Source organism: Marmota marmota, unplaced genomic scaffold (genome assembly GCF_001458135.2).
Source record: "Marmota marmota marmota unplaced genomic scaffold, marMar, whole genome shotgun sequence".
Classification (NCBI taxonomy): Eukaryota; Metazoa; Chordata; class Mammalia; order Rodentia; family Sciuridae; genus Marmota; species Marmota marmota.
In genome coordinates, this window is record NW_026000020.1 from 6094237 (window position 1) to 6116418 (window position 22182).

The 22182-nt window shown below is 41.2% G+C and overlaps 1 protein-coding gene across 1 annotated transcript in view; it reads left to right on the plus strand.

Annotated features, from left to right (window-relative positions):
• Tmem131 (transmembrane protein 131) overlaps positions 1 to 22182 on the plus strand; it is a 115198-nt gene that overhangs the window by 24104 nt on the left and 68912 nt on the right. The window contains exon 4 of the mRNA XM_048810404.1: positions 6763 to 6831. Coding sequence (XP_048666361.1) covers positions 6763 to 6831 — 69 coding nt within the window. The remainder of the gene's footprint in view (positions 1 to 6762; positions 6832 to 22182) is intronic.

The following is a 22182-nucleotide window of genomic DNA, read 5'->3' on the forward strand; positions in this document are numbered from 1 at the left end:
CCCAAACAGCAGGTTTTATAGGTTATGTCCTCTGATCACAGTAGTGAATAAATTAGAAACCAATAACAAAGGAAATCCAGATTTTTAAAAATTGGAAATTAAGCCAGAAACTTTTAAATAAATAGTTAAAGAAATCAAAGGGAAATTGGGAAACACTTTGAAAATAAAAATAAGATATATCTTAGTCAGCTGGCTGGATGGCCTTACCCAAGTACCATAGACTGAGGCTTAAACCACAGATGTTATTTTCTCACAAGTTGAAGCTGAAAGGCAGATCAGCATGCCAGCTTTGTCTGTCTCCAGTGACAGCCCTTCTTCTTGGCTTGTAGGCAGTGGCCACTTTGCTGTGTCCTCATATGTCCTTTTTGTGCATGCGTGCAAATGTCCCTTTGTGGAAGGACACTGATCCTGCCATATCAGAAACCCTGCCCTGATGTCCCCTGAATTACTTCCCTACAGACCCTCTTAGAGGCAGTCACTGAAGGCAGGGCTTCAACATGTAAAGAGGGGTACACAATTCAATCCACCAAACAGCATATCACGTTTTCCCAAATTTAGCCAGTGTTACTTAGGTGGAAATTTGTAGCCTGTTTCAGACAAGCAGAAAAAATTTAAAAGCATTTCTAATATAGAAAAAGAATATCAACTTAACCTCAAACTGAACAGCAAGAAGAAAATAAAAGACATATTTGAAATCAGTTAAATAGAAAATGGAAAAATGAGAACTATGTATACAAAAACTGATTGTCTTCAGCAAACGATGCAGTGGATAAACTTCAAGATTGGTTAAGAAAATGGAGAGGAAACACAGAAAATCATTAATGAAAGGGATATCACACCAGTCTTAACAGACATTCAAATAATCAGAAAAATTACAAACCACTTTATTCTAGTAAATTTGGCAACAAGAAAAGTGGACACATTGCTTCAAAGATACAAATTACCAAAACTAACCAAGGGATAGTTAGAAAATTTGAATTTTCCTGTGTGCTTCAGAGATTTAGCACTCATAGCTTGAAATCTTTCCACAAAACTGGAGGCCCACGTGGCTCCCCTGGCCAGTCCTACGAGACACTGAGCAGAGAAACAGTACAGTGCAGTCCAGCACAAGCCACTCCAGAAGAGGGAGGGGGAAGGTGTCTTCCCAGCCATGTTAGCAGGTGACCATTGCAAGAAAAGCATATTGACCAAATCTCTTATGAGCATATGTCCAGAAATCCTGAACAGAATGCTAGCCAACTGAATCTAGAAATACCCAGAAGGGGTAATACATCATGACCAAAAGAGGTTTATCCTGGGAACACAAGATCAATTCACATTTGAAAGTCAAATCAGCCCAGTTTTCCCCTGATAACCAAAACAAAGGGGAAATGCTACATAATTATTTGAATAGATGTAGAAGAAAAATTATGAAAAAATTCAACATTTATTCATACTTAAAATGCTCTGCAGACTAAGCATAGAAAAGATTTTCCCAACATGTTAAAGAGCATCTGTAGGAGGAGAGCTAGCGTGTACTTGATGGGGACAACTGAGTACTGCATTTATAACAAGTGCGAGAGTCAAAAGTGTTATAGAAAAATGCCATTTACAGTAACATCAAAAACCATTACATACTCTGGGATAAACTTATTAGCAAAACAATTTTGAGATATGTACACTAAGAACTACATGATGTTACTTGGTGTAATTAAGGGAGTTCTAGATATTTTGAGAGATTTTATGTTCATGGTTTGGAAAAATTGTTAAGGTGACTATTCTTCCCAGATGAATTTTAGATGAAATGCCGTTCTGAATAAATGCTAATGGATAATTTTGTGGAAATTGACAAGCCGACTTTGAAATTTGTATGGAAATGTTAAGCCCCTAGAATAGCTTGAACAAGTATTGAAAAGAATAACTAAGTTGAGGATCTTTTAATATTTAAAAAAATATATTAATTTTTTAATATTTATTTTTTAGTTGTAGTTGGATACAATACCTTTATTTTATTTATTTATTTTTTATGTGGTGCTGAAGATCGAACCCAGGGCCTTGCACATGCTAGGCGAGTTCTACCATGAGCCAAAACCCCAGCCCCTAAATTGAGGATCTTAAACCACCTATTTTGAAGACCTAGTTCAAAATTTTTTGACAAAATATGCTCAGGTCTTTCAGTGGTACAATTAGGTCTAGCATGATCTGTAAAAAGACCCTATTAGAAACAGCAAAACAAAAACTGATCTTTAACCCTAACTCATGCCATGTCCCCAAATTAACTTAAAATAAAATGGGCAATAATACACCTATATGCAGAAGCTGAAGGTATAAAACTTTTTCAAAATGTTTAAGTCTTTTGGTAGAATGATTTACAACCTGGGCAAACTTAAGACACCAAAAGCACATGGCATTCAAGAAAAAAATGATAAATTGGATTTCATCAAAATTAAAAGCTTGTACTCTTCAAGACCATTAATAATAGAAAAAGATAAGCCAGGGACTGGGAGAAAATGTGCACAGTATCAGTCCAAAAAAATGCATATCTAGGGCCTGGGGATGTGGCTCAAGCAGTAGCGCGCTCGCCTGGCATGCGTGCAGCCCGGGTTCGATCCTCAGCACCACATACTAACAAAGATGTGTTATGTCCGCCGATAACTAAAAAATAAAAAATATTAAAGTTCTTTCTTTCAAAAAAAAAAGAGCACTGTCGGGAAACTGCTCAAAAAAAATTAAAAAAAAATGCATATCTAGGACAGGCATAACTCTTACATCTTAATGAGGCAAACATCCCAATTTTTAAACTTTGAACATATATCTGTTTTTTAAAAAAGATACCTAATTGGGCCTGGGGTGTAGCTCAGTATTAAGGTCACTTGCCTAACATCTGTGAGGCTCAGCACACCTTTCAGTCCCCAGCACTGCAAAAGAAAAGAAAGAAAGAAAAAAACACTCCCAGGTATCTAATTGAACAATAGATATCTTTTTAAATGAATGAAAAGCTATTCAACATTATTAGTCATTGGGGGAAATGAAAGCTACAGTGTATTTATAGGATAATGTATATTAGACAGGAGAAGTCCTGTTCACTTCTCTTGTAAGTCATTGTTTATTTAGCTGACTCTAATAAAAACAGTATTTGGAACTACTTGAAACTCTTGGTGACTCTGGAAATTATTCTTGTTAATCCCCTCACCACCACAGATTGAGGCTACAATGCTTGTTTGTACATCAACATGCAAGGTAGTCATTCCCAAATATGAGCTCCTGCTTATCAAGCAGGTTTTCAGCTCAATGCTGGAGGTAAGGAGTCAGGTTCTGTGGGCGGGGCCCTAATCTGCATTTCCACAAGCATTCTAGGTGTTTTAGATTCAGGTATACCACAAACCATTCTTTAAGAAATACTGGGCTGAAGAGTGCCTTTTGTATAGGTAGTAACTGATCCCAGGAAAACACTTTGGATTTCCTAGCTTACAAAAACACCTGATGCTCCTAGAAAGTCCTCTGTTTCTTTTGGGAGTTGCCTGCTTAACTTTGACCTGACAGTTCACCAAGCAGCGTGGACTATTTCCCACGGGATTTTATCTATCTCCCCAGTTGCTTCCTAGCTCAAAGTCAGAAAATAGTCTTCATTCATTTCCTTATCCCCAAATAGTATTTTAGCAAAAAAATTAAAAACAATATGAGATTTCAGAATAAATAATCACTGCAGAAAGCATAACAGCATGCATTGTGCCCTTATAATGTCTTGAATCGGTGGAGGGTGTCCTTTCCATCTCTTCCCTGGTTTATTTTCAACGTTACTTGCAAACATTTGCTTTCTGTTACTCAAGCACTAAGCCATGTCATGCCTTATCTAAGCACAGCAGCGCCTTCTCCATCAGTTGTGGATACGTGACAGCTATGTTATTGCAGTTTGGGTTTTGTTAAACAAAATTATGCCTGTGTCAGCTTCTGTTGACCCACTTAAATATTAAACTGTTCTTTAGATTTGGATCTGCTATTGTTCTGAAATATGCATTTATTTATGAGGTTCATCTTTTATGCATTGTATCCTCTTTCTTACAGTCTGTGAGCATTCTGAAAATATCAGAGTAAAAATTGATGGGCACCACTTCTTTGGAGTATTTTATGGGAAAACTTAGCATAAAGCATAAAAAAGAAAAGCAAGATCTAAGAACCTGAAAGGAAGTAGAATTGTCCTTCCTTACAGATTATTTGTCTCCAGGGACAATCCAGGAGAGTACTCATTGTGGCAGTACATATAGCAAGAGTGGAGTAATGTTAAAGGAATCTAGACAGACTGTTAAAACAGACTGGCCAGTGTGACTGATGGTAAGGTCAGTACATGAACATCAGTAACTTCGTGCACACAGTAGTTGTGTATATCCACTTGCCTACTTGACAACACCGTCTAGATACGCCATCTCAAATTAAATGTCTGAAACATTTTAATACCTTTGAACTTCCTCCCGTCTACCTATCTGTTTCCCAGCCCCTCCTCCCATGTCACAACTTTGTTGCCAGTCAGAATCTTATTAAGTCATCATTGATTCTTTTTTTCTTCTCTCACAGTCAGAGTTCAGCCATTGGCATAATATGTTGTGTCTAACTTCCAAAGAGTTTCTGAAAACAGTTGCTTCTCACTTACCTTCCCTTGTGGGTCACCTGTAGACCAGGGACATACTCACCTCTTGTCTGAAACCCTACAGCAGCTCCCTGCTTCCTCTCCTGGGCTCCCACAATCTGTTCTTCACACAGTAGCCAGAATTAAGCTTTTCAAGTATCAGGGCGTATCACTTATTTGCTCAAAACACTGTAGAGGCCATTAGTTACACGTGGATTAAAGCCATGCTCCTACAAGGAGGTCTGGTGTCAGTGCCTTGGCCTCATCCCCTGTCCCTCTTCCCCCTCTCCCCTTCTCCTTCCTTGTACTCAGTCCCTTCAGCCTCCTTGGTCTTCACCTTACAGGTGCATCTCCACTTCATCAGTCTCCACCATTTAGGTCTTGGCTTTTGGCTCTCTGAGAGAGGTGTTCTCAGTTCTAACCATAGCACCCACTGTGTTTATCTTTATTTTTTAATTAATTGCTTGTTTGTTTACAGTCCTGGGATTGAATCTAGGGCCTTGCACAAGCAAAGCAAGCACTGAGCTCCTTCCCCAGCTCCCTTTATTTTTAATTTTGAGACAGGGTCTCACAAAGTTGCAGAGGCTGGCCTCAAGTTTGCAATCCCCCTGACTCAGCCTCCTGACTTGCTGTGATTACAGGCATGCATCACTGTGCCTGGCTTGATTTATCTTTATATCCCATGGCATCTTCATGCTGAATAAATGGGGTATTCACTTTTTTACCCTGCCTGGCCACTTCAGACATTTCCATTCGTGACTTGCAGAATAGACTCGTGGTTTTGTGAGAAGAAAAAGACATTTCTTAATCTTGTTTGTACCTCTGGCATCTAACACAGTTCAGGTTTATATGTGTGAATGAATAACTTAGACAATTACTATATGCAGCGCTTTATTTTTTCTTGATTCGGATTTCGTGTGATTTTGAGTTTAACACTACTAAAACAGATGAGCTGAACAACATCTTGTTTTGAAGAAGTCAAAAGAGTTGTTCTGTTGTGCACAAAGAAGGGCAGAAAGTAAGAGGGAATAGATTTTGTACCTACCACTGCGCATGGCAGCCCAGTTGCAAGGAACTGTGCTCTTTTGTCCCAGTGTCTTTCGTTTTGTGCGTTAGTAAAGTGTAGTCTTATATTTGATGTTTTCTTTCTTTTCTGTTCATATGTAGAAAGAGATGATCAGTCAGCTCAGAGGAAAACTCCAAATTGGTAGGGCTGAAAGTACGGTTGGGCTGTTACTTCCAGCTCAATACTATCAGGACTATTTAATCTTAAATGTAAGATTGAATTAAAGCCAAACTTCCTACATATTGTGGATGTCCTTGTCTATTTCTGCTGCCTTTCCTGTGCGTCCTGAAGGGAATCGCTGTGCCATCTTGGAGATTTGCGCTCTTGTGAAATCTGGCTGTGGTGAAAATGAAGCCCTTGGGCCTCACAGAGGGCTTTTGCTCGGGCATCATTCCTTAGGATAAGAAGAGCCAATCCTGCCTTTCAAACGGACTGCATTTCGAACTTCAGGGTGCAGAAGCAGCTGGCTTTAGGTACGCAGGCACTCCCAGCCCCATCAGGGTTGGATCAGGGTGGTGTCTATGGCTGCTATGCAGAAATCTGGCTTACTGAGAAGGTGCAGTGCCAGGTGGGGTGGCTAGGAAAGATACTCATCTTAAGCCAGAACATCACAGATCAGTGTGTTCCAAACTCCCAAATGGGATAAATGTTTTAGTTCTTAGTTCATTTTTTTGTTGAGCCCTTTACCATTGTAGTCATAATGGGATCCTAATTTTTGTTTCCAGATGTCTGTCAAGCTTATGTAATTGTTTCAGTTACTAAGTATTCATCATATGTGTATCAAAAATCCAAATGAACATATTAAAGCATACTGTTACCAGTTATTTCAACCAAATAAATTTCAACAGTCTATCTGAGCATTTCCTATTTTCACAGTTAGATAGAAAAAGTATTTCCCTTTTTAAATTTTTTTAAAGATACAACGTCTATTGATTTCCTCTCATTAAAAAAAAAAAAATCAATACACTAGGCCCCACTTTCCTTAAGGATTCCCCACTTTTCTCAGTACAAAAGCCAAGCATTTTGACTACTGTTTAGGGAAATGCGTTTTTTGAAGAACTGCTTCTTAAACTCTTTTTCTTTTTAATTACAGTTTATCTCTGTACCGGGGTAATTGCAGGCCCATCAGATTTGAGCCACCAATGCTGGATTTCCATGAACAGTAAGTTTAACATTTTTGGACTCTATTTTCCTGTTAAACTATCATTTTATATGCATTTGTCTTGCCTTTGGCCTGTGTTATCTATGTAAGAAAATTATGTTCAAGTCACCAGGAAACAAATGTTGAATCTAGTTCAATACTAGGAAACAACTATTAGGAGTCTAATATAATAATACTGAGAACACTTGAAAAATACCCCCACATTGCACTCTTTGGTTCGGAGAATCTTATCTTCAGAAGCAGCATGAAACTTAATAGGTTAACTTTTCTGATCAGCACTTTATTTTCTTTCTTATTATTTAAAAGTTTTTTTTATGGGCAGAACAACAGTGATTTTACTACTGGAAGTCTAGGCTAAGGAAATAGTATTTGCTAGACGCATATGCTTTTTTTTTTTTTTTAAGACACCGTACTGGGTTTGAACCCAGGTGTGCTTTACCACTGAGCTGTAGCCCCAGCCCTTACTTTTTACTTTGAGACAGTGTCTCACTAAGTTGCTGAGGCTAGCCTGAAACTTGGAATTCTCCTGTCTCAGCCTCCTTGGTCACTGGGATTACACACGTGCGCCAAAGTACAGCTTTTATACCTCACAACAGAGAAAGTATCACCAACCCAGAAAGGCTGGCAAAAGCAGATGCTACATACAGACCCAGTCCAAGAACAAAACTGCTTCCTTACACTGTCCTTATTGCTCACCTTCTACCTCTGGGACTCAGGTTTCACACATTTCAGAAACTTACGGAGAAACAGGGTTTTACTCTATTGGGCTCCAACCCGATTAAGCAGATGGATGAGGAGAGCACCTGCGCCATCAATCATACCATCCTCAACTCCACCTCCTTCCTGGCCTCTGCCTCTAGGCCCTCACCCTGACCCCTCCTGCTCCAAATCAGTTCCTTTCCTTTATTTTCTGGACATGAAGCCACCCATCTTCCAGGTTGGCCTGTGAGCTTTTAAAGAGCATGCTGTAGAATTTCTTCTTCTGTCTCCAGAAACTGCCCCCCTGCCTGCCCCCAACGAGAATCCCAAAGGGCTTTGGAAGCCAGTGAGTGCCCCCATCCCAAGGTCTTAAGAGAGGGGTAGTAAGGGGTGAGAATCGAGGGATTGGGCAGCCCAGGTGAGCTCTTTTTGGGCAGGGCCAGTCACAGCAGTGCCACTTGGTAAGTTAGCAGAAATTTAAAAGGGACAAGAGGAAGCCATGCATGTTTCGGCTCCACTAATTAGAATCCCTGATAGGGCCACAGTGAAGCTTGGATTTTGGTTCTTCATGTGTGCGTATGCATCTGGCAGTGTGTTTTACTGGTATGATCAGACTGTTCGGGCAATTTTAGACCTTTTTCCTTCATTAATATAAGTAATGCTGTGTACTATAAGCTTGTCCTAAATGAAAATGTATGTGCTGAATAGCAATCCTGTTGAGTTTAACTGTTCCCTCATTCTTGGACATTTAGTTGTTTCTTTTTTCTCTTCATGCCATTGCTATAGTGAATGTCTATGCATAAAGGCTTCAGTTTGTTTTTTAATTTTTGAGATTGGTGGGTAGGTAGGTAAATGTTAGACTATTTCCTTAGTCTAGATTTCCAGGAGTAAAATCCCTATTGTTAAAGTGTTGATGTACATTGTCAAATTGCTCTTTTCCTTACTTAGAAATGTAGTTTTATTTATTTCACTGCCATTTACTCAGGTATCTATTGTTCGATACATCGATATCCTGACTCAACAGATGAAAATTACAACTGTCTTTAATGCTATCAAAGTTGTACTTAGCTGTTTTTACTATAATAAACATACTAAGTTTAAATAATTTATAATTTAAAACCTAGAATAATCAAAATATATCAGTTAAACTTTTTCGAATGATTAGCCACCAGAAGTAAAAGATATTTGATAGCAGGTGTTTAATGGAGATTGTATTCCCACAGAGATCCCATGGATTTGGGGGGCTGGAGTGCAGATAGAAGTTTGCATACTTAATTGTGCATTTCTAGATGTAATCAGTATTTGGAAGTAGTCATTATGTAAATAAAATTAACTAGTGTGAGGGTTTAAAGACCGTGTGTTCAGATAGATAGTAAGTCACTATTTGGTTCTGTATGAGAACCTGTGGTTGGAAACGACCTTCACGTGGAGACACAGGACCTTTAGGAAGCTATTGGGTCAGGCAGGCTCTGCCTTTGCTGCTCTCTACTGAGTGGGACATCTTTCCCTGCTTGATACCTGCCTTCTGCCATGTTAAAACACTGCAGGGAGGACTTCCCAGTCTCAGGAACTGCATGGAGGTAGGTTTCTGTTCTTTATAAATTACCCAGAATGTGGTATTTCATCAGAGCAGCCCCGAATGGACTAAGATAGACTCAGTGCTGAAACTACAAGGAATATAGAGTTCTTAATCCACTTACAGAAATACGTCACCGAATCTCCTTACAAATGCAACATATTTAATGAAACAAGGAATATATTGATGTATATCAGGAGAGTTCATTATTTTTCAAATCAAGACTGTTTTGTTTCCAGTGTGTTCTCCTATTCCAGAGTGAATCACATTAGAGACTGAGGAACTCATGCCAAGACTATGGCACTAAGCAGTATCTGTGGCACTTTGTCAAGAGATGTGGGAGAGGAGATCAGTGCATAGTATCAGGATTTTAGTCTAAAGTAGTGAGGGGGTTGTAGTGGGTGTAGCTCTTGCCTAGTTCTTGGTAGAGCATTTGCAAGTAGAAGTCCAACTTTGAAAAACTTGGTACAGGTAAGTATTCTCAAAATATTCTTTAAAAAGTTATATGCAACTGGTGTGTTGTTTTTTTTTTTTTACTTCAGTATTTGTTTTTTGAGAAAGTTTTGTAAATTTTATTTTGAGATAAATACCTGAACTAAAACTAGAAATTCCTGTTCCAAATTAACTGTCTCTCAATCCATCAAGCAATGCTCCACCACCAAAATAGGAGAAGTTGGGATAAGATCAAGCAAGATTCTGGATTGATGATCTTGACCGTTTTTGTGTCATGGATCTCTTTGGGATGGATGAAAGCTGTGGACCCTCTTGCTTCCTGTCTCCCAATACACACACACACACACACACACACACACACCACTTTGCATACAGGTTCAAGGGGTTTACAGACATTCCCCTCCAAGTCTACTAGTAGTGGGTTCTTTGGAGCTACTTAGGAATTCCTGTGCTGGGCCATGGTTGATAAATCACCACCACAGAACTTATAGGAGTTGCCTGCTAAGCAAGCAGTATACGCTCACTGTAGTAAGCTTTAAAAAATACTTATTTGTGGGGGCAGGGAGAGGGAAATAAAATGCTACTCATAATCCAAACACCTGGAAACCTTAAATTTGAGCTTGTTTTCTTTGGGGTGGGTACCAGGGATTGAATTTAGGCACTCAACCACAGAGCCACATCCCCAGCTCTATTTTGTATTTTATTTAGAGACAGGGTCTCACCAAGTTGCTTAGGACCTTTCTTTTCCTGAGGCTGGGTTTGAGCACAACAATCTTCCTGCCTGCCGCAGCCTCTTGAGCCGCTGGCGTGTGCCACTGTGCCCAGCTGAGGTTGCTTTTTGAGTCCTTTTCTGTGCATCACTACTCATTTATTAAGTTATAAAAATATAACCATATTTCCTGAACATAGTATTTTATAACCTGCTTCTTGACTTCCTATATTATGTATACTGATAAAAATTCCACTGACTTTTCTGTTACTTTTACAGTTTTAAAGAAAAATAATATAGGTATATTTGTTAAATTCATTCACTGGAATTGTTTAAGATGTTTCTTTCTTGTGATCAGTGCTGAATTTAATGGTTTAAATGCAACCATGCCTATTTCCTTAGCAGACTGCCCTGTTGAAGTTTTTAGTTACCTTTAGACTAGAGAATAATTTATCATGAACAAGAGGCAACTGATCAGAATAAAAGAACCAGTCTCTGACTGGAAAGAGAATAAATGGGATTCCTTAGCAGGACTGGTCCTTGGTCATAGAGAAACAGAAATCTCCTGAGCTTAGAGAAAGTCTGGAAGGTTTGCTGAAGACACACGGAAAGAAGGACAAACCAGTACAGTACAAACCAGGGTCAGGGAGCACAGTGAAGAAATTTATCTGAAGCATAGGGAAGTAGCTGTTCCCTAAAGTAGCAGACTTATGCTTGATTTCAAAATGGTGGAAACAAACAAAAAGAAAACTCTTGGCTGTGGTTTGAATGTTTGTGTGTCCCCTCTCCCCCATCTATGTGTTGGAACTGTACTTCCTATGTGACGATGGTAGGAAAGGGGGCTCTGTAGATGATTAAGTCCTGAGAGAGGGCAGGACTCTGAGGAATGGGTTAATGTCCTTGTGAAAGGTGCCCATAGAGCTGCCTTGCTCTTCCCACCATGTGAGTATAGCAGGAAGACCAGAGAGAGGGCCATTGCTAGACCCCAAACATGCTGGCCCTCGATCTCCGATTCACAGCCTCTCCAACTGTGAGAAACATATTTCTGTTGTTTATAAGCCACCCATTATATGGTGTTTTATTAATGCAGCTGAAAGAACTAAGACCTTGGGTGCAGAAAGGCTTTAAATAATGGGAGAACAGCCTGAGAACAGCTAAATGGGAAGTGTATTTTATCTCACAAAGGTAGAAGCAAATCTGTAGGAGCTAAGGGGTGGGCAAATGTGAACTTATGCATATAATGGTTCAGTTAGAGAAGTAGAAACAGCCAGAGATTCTAAATGTGTTGGTCAGAGTGTGTGTGTGTGTGTGTGTGTGTATGGAGGGTCTATCATAAGGAGTTGGCTTAATATGGTTCTAGGAACTAGTCAAGTAAGTTGAGATTCTGCAGGGGCAGGCAGCCAGGAGGGAAAGATCAGGAGTCAGCTGGACCTCCCAGGGTAGGGGCTAAAGCTTACAGTCTGTAGGTGGGCCTTCAGGGAAGGCTCTGGGGAAGGGATACTGCTAGTCCAGCTGCTGTTTGGAGTCTCTCCACCCGCACAAAGTCTAAGCTGTCTTTGAAAGGGCTTCCAACTGATTGACAGGCCCACCTAGAATAATATCCTCTTTGATTAACTTAAAGTGAATTGATTGGGTGCTTTAATTACATTTGCAAAATCCCTCCTAGCAGTACCTGGATTAGTATGTGACTGAATAGCTGGGAGAAGGGATACTGACACAGTCACCGCTGCCTGACCCCCATCTTGCAGCCCTTGGGAGAGAACAGGTATAACACATTAACCAGAAACAAGCTGGAAAGGAATTCTGGGGACTGCAGGTTGGTGTCACAAAGCCATCACATGGTTATAAACCCAGAGGTTCCTAAATTTAGTACTTTTATTGTAAAACGTGGAAGGCGATGGGGTTGAAAATTTTGCTTAGTAATTTTAGAGCTGAGGTTCTTTTTATGAAACTTTACAGTAGTTTTAGGACAAAGAACATGAAACTGTACATTTTCACTGCCAAAAACAATTTCCAATGGCATCAGCAAGTAGCTGATTGCTGAAGGAGATCCAGAGATACTTTATGACACACCCTCTTTAAAGTATTGCACCTTTTTTTCCCTCTCCGAAACGAAAAGCTTGTTAGATGGCTGAAGTTTTTTCCCATATATTTCTTTCTGCCTCCAAACTTTCCTGCTCTTTCTTAAAGGAATATTAACTGAAAAACAATCAGAGAATACCACAGCATAGAGCGGCCCACTTCACGCCTGTCGCCTGGTCAGCCTCTCCCCACTTCTCTTTTGCTACCACTCCAGCCTTTTCATTTACCCTTAGGGAAAGTGGCCCTGTCCCTGACTCAGGAGTAAGTCCCATGAAATCTCAGTCAGTAATGAGCCCATTCTCGTGATCAGTTCAGGGATAGACACACCCCTGTTTTAGGCATTTGTACCCAGGGACTTCTGGAAAGCCCCTCTCCCCAAAAGGAGACACAGGAAAGAAAGCGCCCTCTTCCTTGCTGGGACTTGTCTGTCTGCGGTGCCGGGAACTGTGGCCCCATCCTGCCATCAGTGTTAGAGCTGAGCAGTTTGTCTCACAGAATGGAAGAACAAAAAGGGCTGTGTCCTTGGAAGGCTTGTCCAACTGCTGAGTTCACAGGCCCTGAGCCTGCCCCCCTTGGGTCTCTCTGTTAGGTGACACTTGTTAGTCACATCTTCCTTGATCTCTTGTGGAGTGCACAGTGCTTCCTCGCTCAGATCTTTCTCGGCCCCACTCGTGTGAACCGCCCTCTGCTTTCCTCCTGTGTCTAAGCCTCTTCTTCCTCCTTCTCTTTCAAGGGCTTCTGTCCCTTTACCCGCCCACTGCCTGCCTCTGCTCTCCCACCTCACCCAACGTGTCTGACATATGCCTGTGATTTCCCCGACCCCGTACCCCACGCCATCACTCACCATGATAGTGTCACCAACGTCACTGTCATCGCAACGTGTCTTGCTGCAACTTCAGTCTCTGAGTGACCCCACCAGGTGGGAATCCGGGGGGCTTCCTGGCATTTGCCCTCAGAGCACTCCCATCACCCCTACCACACCTGTGACTGGAGGGGCCTTTGCTCATCCTCTCCTTCTCACTGCCCCCGCTTCTCCTCCTAGTCCAGGCCCCATCACTTCATATTGTCCTCCAGCACAAACCTGCCATTCTCCAACTTATGATCCATACTGTCAACAGAAAAATCCTCTTAATATTAAAATCTGATCATGCCACCCCTCAAAAAAAAAGTCCTTTAGTCAGTTCCTATTGTCAAAAGATAAATGCCAAATCTCCTGTGTGCCCACCACACATGTGGAGAGCACCACACCATTCCTGAAGTCACTAAGGTCTTCCTGAGTTCCAGGAATCATATTACGCATACTTTGAGAATTTCCCTCTAGCAGGATTTTTTTTGGCATCAGGGATTGAACCCAGGAGCACTTAACCACTGAGCCACATCCCCAGCCCTTTTTATTTTTTATGTTTTATTTTGAGACAGGGTCTAGCTAAATTCCTTGGGGCTTTGCTTAGTTGCTGAGGCTGGCTTTGAACTCATGATCCTCCTGCCTCAGCCTCCTGAGTCTGTTAGAGCCATGCACCACCACACCTGGCTCTAACAGGATTTTTTTTTTTTTTTTGGTGGTGCTGAGGATTTAACGGGAGTCTCCACACAGTTGGAAAAGTGGAGAGAACAAATGGCAGATTTGCTCTTAAGGACTCAGCGGTGGGGAAGGCTTCTGCCGTGTCTGCTTTGTATCTTTGTTATTTGTGAACTGTTGGAGCACAGCAGACACATAGGGCCTTTCGTTCCCTGATTGTCCGGCAGGTGATAATATTAACCAGGTCATTCTGCGTAACTAACGTGCCAGACTACATTTGGTCCCTCTGTTTTTTGGTCAGTGCCATAGTCATCTGGTTGTCACAGAGGTTAACTGAAACTTGTCAAAGTAAGTGTGACTGTGCTGGAAAGAGTCCTGAGGAGGTGAGGAATCTGCGGAAAGGCCAGAGGTACAGCTGCCCCTTGGGATAGAGGGTCTGCATGATCAGCACCCCCAGGACTCCTCTCTGCCCGTCATTTGTGCCTCTCTCTGTTGGCTTACTCTCTGTCACTGCCAATGTCTTTTCCCTCAGTGATGGCAAGAATCCTATGACTGCTTCCAGACTTGCACTCTGGAGCTTTCTTCCACTGGGAAGCACTTGCTTCTGCTCCTTTAGCATAAAAAAGCTCAGTGTAGAGCCCAGAGTGATCACAGTCAGGTGTGTCCACCCACCGTGCAGACCAGAGGGGGTTTAGCAGTGGACATCTCCAGGTGCCATTCCTGTATTTGTCGGGCAGCCACTCCTCAGCCTGTTGAACCCCAGGGGCCAGTACCTGCCCAGCCAAGGTGGAAACCTTCTGTACCCGTAGTCTCACGTTGACCCCACAGAGGTGGAATGGATCCCCACCTAAAGTTTGGCTAGGATACCAGGATGATGTCACACATGCACTAAGCGGGTTTGAAGTGGTCTGATAAGCAGATGTTCCTTAACTTAATCTGGGTGTATGTCTCCATAAACCTTAAGTTCAAAATGTTAATAAGTCAAAACCTGTGTAATACACCTCGCCTACCAACAACAGCTCAGCCTGGCCTCCCTTTTTCCTTTTTCTTTTCTTTTTTTGTTTCTGTTTTTGGAATGGGGCCTCAAGCATGCCAAGCACCCACTCTATACTGAGCTGCACCACCACCCCCCAGCCTAACCTCCTTTAAATGTCCCCAGAACCCTGACATTAGCCTACAGTTGGGCAGAGTCATCTGGCACAGAGCTTTCTTCAATAGTGTCGCATTCTCGTGGAATTTGTGAAATACCTGGAGCCAGAAAGCACTGGCAACACAGCCCAGTGCCAGTCTCAGTCGCTTCCCCCTTGATCTGTGGCTGACCAGGAGCTGCAGCCACATAGTGTGAGCCAAGAAAAGATCCACATTCAAATGATGATTCCTATTGAGTGCAGGTTGTTTTTGCACCATCTTAAGCTTGAAAAATCCTAAGCTGAGCCATCATAAGTTGGGGACCATCTACACTTATGTAAGGACACTTTCTGGAGAAACCACAGCAGGTTCCCAAGCAGGTCCGAAAGTGGCTTCAGAGAGCAAAGAGAGGAAATTTGCTTGGCTTTTATTGAGATTCAGGGCCGAGGCTGGTGGGGGATTCTTGCATGGTCTGTACTTCTCACTAGGGCCTGGAAAGGCTGTGGGCTTGTCTGTTGGCTTGCCCGGATGTAGCAAGATGAGGGGCATCAGTGGGGCTTGGAAACCACCGCTGATAAGCATAAGAAATGAAGGGAGAGGTGATGTGTGTTCGTAATTTTAATAGCCAGTGGAGTCGCGGTCCTCACTACTCCTGGCATCTGCTAAAGGATTTCAGGCCCTTTGGTAAGAAGGCAATGAGAAGTCCCTTTGCTTCTGTAGACCACCCTCCAAGTGGCTCCTCCCCACCTTGGTCAGCCCTACTGCACCCTAGAACTGAAAACTCATTAGGTTAGCATCTTGATTTTTCATCCTTTAGTTTAAACTGATTCTTCAGGCCTACTTTTCCTGCCTCCCTCTCTCCCTCACCACCAGCAGCCCACTGCAGCAGCCCCTTTCTCTTTCCACCCCTCCCCCACTGATTTACACGAATTCTGTTAAATGTTCTGTTTCCATAACAACTTCTTTTTTCAAACATTTATTGCAGACTGTAAAAGATGCCTTCGTTGGAAACTTGTTTTCCTGAGTTCTTCGGCTTATATAATTATTAAGGGCAGAAAATCTTGTTTTCAAATCCAAAGTTTGAAACGGCTACTTAATGTGTCAAGACTGGACATTTAAATGTTTGTCACTAAAAATGGAAGTCTTTATTCTCAAAGTAAATTCAGTTTATGAAGGTGTCCCTTTCTATGGACTTGGGGCATTCTTGGGAAGGTCAGGCAGGCCTCCTTTCTGAAGGAGTGTTTGATGCCCCTTGGCCTTTCAGTGCTGGCTCTTCAGTCTTTTTGTAAGAGCCTTTCCACCAATGTGTTTCTGAGTTGATGGTAGGATTTTGTGGTAATTGAGTGGTACAGAGTACTGCATATTGATTCGGCCCAACTTCCTGCCAAAAGCTGTGTAGAACAGAGTGCTGTGTCCCAGCCATTCAGAAGGTTTGTCTAAGGGCACTTGGTAGTCCATTTCTCCAGCTGTTTCCTGGCATTTAGTGTCATATTTCTGTGGCATAGGAAACTTGCCACTGACCACAAAATTGCAGCGTATTTTCCAAGCTGGTCTCATTCATACTGCTTGTTCCTAATTCTTTAGAGCCTCTGACTCTTCTAGAATACAGACAGTTAGTGGCTAGTTCTGTTGCTGCAGCACAGAGAACAGCTGTCCACTTGCATCAGCCTGGTTCATCTATAAATACTCGACACTGTCCCCTTTGTGCCTCCTTCTGTCTTTGGAGCAGCCAATAATGGAAACAAACAGGACCAGCATGGGCCTTGTCTAGAAATCTTTATTTTTAAATTCTACCTGTCCAGCCAAGCAGGTCACACAGGCTGCGTGTGATCAGCAGAATTCTAAGATGGTCTGCAAATGTTCAGGCCTCTAGTTAATGTACTGACCACACTTTTTCCCCATTACTCAAACACTAACCCAAGTGTCCCTGTCAGAATTTACAAAGTATAATGAAGGTCCCAGATCAACTGACCTTTAAGAGAGAGAGATTCTCTGTGTGGGCCTGAACTAATCCTTGAGCCTTTTAAGTGTGTTTGCAGCAATTAGGAACAGAAATGTTGGAGATTTGAAGCACAAGAGGTATTCGATGCAAGGGAGCTGCTTCACACTGGTTTTGGAAATAGAAGAACTGAATAGCAAGAGGTAGAGCAACCTGAATTCTGCCGACAATCTGAATGGGTTTAGAAGAGGACTGTGAGCTTCAAATGAGAAACCAGCCTGCCCATACCAGGAGGCAGAAGCCTGAGACCCTCAGCAGATAATGCAGCCATTCTTAAAGAATGCTACAATAAGTGGTGTTGCTTTCAACCACTAAGTTTGTGGCAATTGGTTACAAAGCACAGAAAAATAATGCACTGTGTATTTATAAGTAAGCATGTGCCATAGTCCTGAATCTGCTCATGTCACCAAGGGAAAAGGGTGGAGCAGAGAGCCTCCCTCTGCTTCCTGCTGGGTACACTGCCCAGAATGAGAGGCAGCCTACTCTGTGCAGACACTCATGCCTAGAATGGCCTGCTTATGCCCTCCCTCTGTCCTTGTTACTCCAGGCTTCACTGAACAACCTAAGAACGTGACCCGTCTCCTCTGAGCAAGAGTTCGTCTCTATGGGACGTGGCCTAGGGCCTTTCCTTTCTGCTCATTCACTGAAGAGAGGGCAAGGCAGCCTCAGTGGCACTGTGGAATCCTGTGTCCTTGCTCCAGCGTCCTTTGATACAGCGGGCCCTCTGCAGCCCTGTCTTTTTAAAAGATACCTCAAAGACCTGTCCATCTTATACCTTGTTTTCTCCTTAACTGGGACTGATTAAAGTCACACAAGGGATAACATTAAGTAGTGACTGATTGATATTTATCCTGAATTCTATTTGGATTGTAGCTGAGCATATTTTTAAAACACAGTACAGAAGTGGTGAACTTTCAGGTTGAAAGGAGTCTGTTTTTATTTCTGTACTGTCATTGTTCTTCCATGTCTATACAAAGCTTGAGGAAGAAGACTTTCTCTTCCATGCAGTACTATAGACGGCTTCTTCCTGCAGTGTCCTGGCCATAGTGTGAGGCCCTGCATGGGTTTGTACCTGCTCACCTGTTTCAGAGTCCTGAGTTCCCATCTAGGATCCACGAGCCAGTTGGTTAAGGGGTCTAAAAATTGAGCAGGTTGGTTGCTTCTTATTTGAGGGTCTGAGAGTATTTAGCTTCCTGCTCCATAATGCCAGAAGTGTCCTCACAAACCTGCTTTCCTTAGCCTGCCATCGCCAGTCAGAACCCAAGCCCTGGTTCCACTCTTAACCTGTAGCAGGCTGTTGAGCCATGGAACTACCGTGGGCCTTGTGGTGGCTGGGCTGTGAGCCAAGGAGAGATGTTAGCCCAGGTTTCTGCTTTCCTGAGTAAAGCAGAGAAACTAGTTTGTGGAATCCCAGCTTTCAGGGCAGTCTGGGTACAGCCTTCCCAGGAGAGCTGCTTCAGTAGGGCCCTTGGCCGGGGAGCATCTGCCCGACTTCTGCAGAGCAGCGGCACCCACAGCTTTCCACAAGCCTAAAACAGGCTTGGTTTAGGCCTCAGAGGCAGCCGCAGCCTCAGCCTCAGCCTCAGCCTCAGCCGCAAAACTCACATCAGCTTGTAAAGAAATCCTCCAGTGGTGTATGAAATAAAACAGCGTGAACTGTTATCAAAACCATTTTTAGAAGTGTGATATGAGTACAAAAGACAGTGAAGAGTTCTTAACTTATGCATTTTTTGGACCCTGTTGTGTATTTTGGGTAATATGGAAAAAAGATGTTATCATTCCATTTCAGGAAAGACAGAAAATGTAGAGTCCCAGATTCGGGTGTAAATGAAGCCACAGAAGAAATGGGAACATGTAGCCACTTGGATTTTGATTTAGATGATACAGCAGATGAAAAGCAGATTAAATATGTGACTGCTGAGAGTCAGATACATGAGTACATGAAATTCTGACCAGGGTTTCACTTCTTTTTTTCTCCTTTTGTTTTGAGGGCTTTACTCAAGAATGTCTGTGAAATCCTAATTAGGAAGTTAGACAAGATTATAAGTAAACAGACAATATTTCAACTTGGACAAATAAATGCATTATGAGTTATTTATCATAATAGCTACCTAATGAGTTCCCTAACATTCTATTGTTAAATAGCATTTGCTAACATTTTTTTACAGTGGATTATCGAGGGATATGTCCCAGCGTACTGAGCTCCATATCTGACTAAATAGGCTTCATCTTATTTTATTTATTTTTATGTGATGTGGAGGATTGAACCCAGTGCCTCACATATGTGAGGCCAGCGCTGTACCACTGAGCCACAACCCCAGCCCCTTTTATTCCATTTTTATATGGTGTTTAACAATTGTAGAGTTGTTTTACTTTCTAGAGTATTTTTGTTACCTCACTGTAACCTTATCTCTACCTTTTTTTTTCTTTTTTGTATGATATACTTACACAGAGAAAAATGCATGACAAATGTATTTTTACATCTACCACACAGCTGGAGAAAGAGAACGCTTGTCAGCACCTAGACCCTGTTCTGTAGGTGGCCCCGGTGACAGTTTTCTTGCTCTACAGGATTAACCACTTTTCCTCAGTCTTCTAATCATTTCTAAATTTTCTTTACTGTTATATTGTACCTGCACACATTTCTAAATAGTACATTAGTTTTACCTGTTTTTGAACTTACTTTCCCCAGTTTTGATTTAGAAATACTTTAAACCTACAAAACAAACAAAGGATTTAGTGTATTCTTGTATGGCTTGTTAATCGTGATCACGGGTGTGCTGTATGCCTTGTATATCTGTAAGGACAAACCATTGCTTTTGTTCTCGGTGGCCCCTAGATTCAGACAAGATAGAAGTCCATGCCTCAGGAAGGAAGGCCCCTAAAAAATCAAGACTTTGGGCGTGTGGTCCAGCCTGCTCTCTCCCTGCCCAAGAGAAGCTAGAAGTTGGGATTTTCCACCTTGTTGTGCTGTGCTATGCCGGGGGTGGAGGCTCTAGAGAGTTGATGTACCAGATTTTCCTACCAGCTTTGATGCAACAGGTTTCAAGTTCACTTGGGGTGAGACTCTTAAACTAGTTTCTCATGAAAAGAGTTTTTCTGTGTATTAATTTGGCATCTCAGTGGGATAAGGAGGTCTGGGTCTTCCATTCCCTCCTCTTGCTGATATCCCTCCGTAGCCCCCATTGTCCTCTGTTTTTGTAAATAAAGTTCTGTTGAAACACAGCTTCATACCCATTTGTTTACATTTTTGCCTATAGAAATAACAAACAGAAAGTCTGAATGGAAATAGAAAATCAAGAAGAAATTTAAAATTCTGAGTAGACTTATAGCAATTAAAGAGTTTAAATTAATCACCAAAAACCTCCCAGAAAGCAATCCCTGGTACACATAACTTTACTGGTGATTGCTACAAAACATACAAAGAAGAATTAGCCTCAGTCATTCACAGAGTCTCCTAAACAACAGAAGTGTACACTTTCCAACTTAGTCTTTTTGGCCTGTATTGCCCCCTTATACCAAAACAAGTCAAAGGTGTGTGGGGGGGGGAAACACAGACAACTATCCCTTCTGAATAGATGTGCACAAATTCTCCACAAAATACCAAACAGAATCCAGCAACACACAAAAAGAATTGTACACCATGACCAAGTGGTTTTAATCTTAAGAATGCAAGCTTTAGTTTAACATTTGAAAATCAGTTGATGTAATGCACTATACTAATATAAGAAAGGGAAAAGAAACATGTCAAGCACAAAAAAAAAAAAAAAACCATGAAAAATGCTGTATCTTTTCACAATTCTCAACAAATTAGGAATAGAAGGGGAATTTCTTTAACCTAATAAAGAGCATCTATGAAAACCTGAAGGCTGGCTCATTCTTACCATACAAAGAGTACAAAGTTCCCCACTAAAATCAAGACCAAGACAGTGATGCCTGTTCTTGTCACTTCTATTCAGTATTAAACCCCAGGTCTGACCAGGGCAACTAGACGAGATAAAGAAACAAAAGAGTCAAATGTATGAAAGATGATATATCATGAGCTTTGTAATGTTTTGAACAACCAATAAAAAAATATATTAAAAAAAAAAGAAACAAAAGACACCCTGAAGGAAAGGAAGAAATAAAACTGTCTGTCTGCATATGTTGTGCATTAGTATGTAGATATTCCTTAGGAATGCATTTTAGGAAAATAAAAACCATTAGAACTAATAAGCAGGATTATTAGGGTTACGGGATACAAGATTAATATACACACACAAAAAAACTATTTTTGTACATTGGCAATAAATAATCTTAAAATTAAGAAAATTCTATTTACAATAACATCAAAGAAGAATAAAATACTTAAATGTAAATTTGACACAATCAGTGTAAGGCTTGTATACCGAAAACTAGAAGTCATTACCAAGGGAAATTAAAAAATAAACAGGAAAACATTCCATGTTCATGAGTCAAAAGACACAAATTAAGATTACAGTACCCTAAATTGATCTATCAATTTAATGCATTCCCCTGAAAATCTCAGTTGTCTTTCTTGTGGAAATTGACAACTTGATTTTAAAATTCACATGGAAAATAAGGTACCAGAACAGCTAAAGCAATCTTTAAAAGGCAACCAGAATTGGAGGACTCACACTTCCCAATTTCAGAAACTTTGTACAGAGCAACAGTAGTTAAGACACTTATACCAACGTAAGGATAGATGCATAGATAAATGGAAAAGAATTTGGATTCTAGAAATAGACTGTTATATTTGTTGTCGGTTGATTTTGACTGTGGTACCAATACAACTTAACAGAGAAAAGAGCAGTCTTTGCAACAAATGATGCTAGAAAACTTTAATATCCACATGCAAAAAAAAAAAAAAATCATTTGGACCCCTCCTCACACCATACTCCAAAATTAATTCAAAATGTAACATTAAAGCTAAATATATCAGATGTAAATGTAATGGAACAAAACTGTAAGCCATTAGAAGAAAACATCACCATGTATCTCAATTACCCTGGACTGTGCACTGTTTTTTTAGGTTGGAATACAGAAGCATAAGTGACAAAAGATAAAATATATAATTAGATTACTTAAAGTTAAAATTTTGTGCTCCAAATGATGACTCTCAAGAAAATAAAACAGACAGTCCACAGAATGGGTTAAATATTTGCAAGTCATACATCTCATGCAGA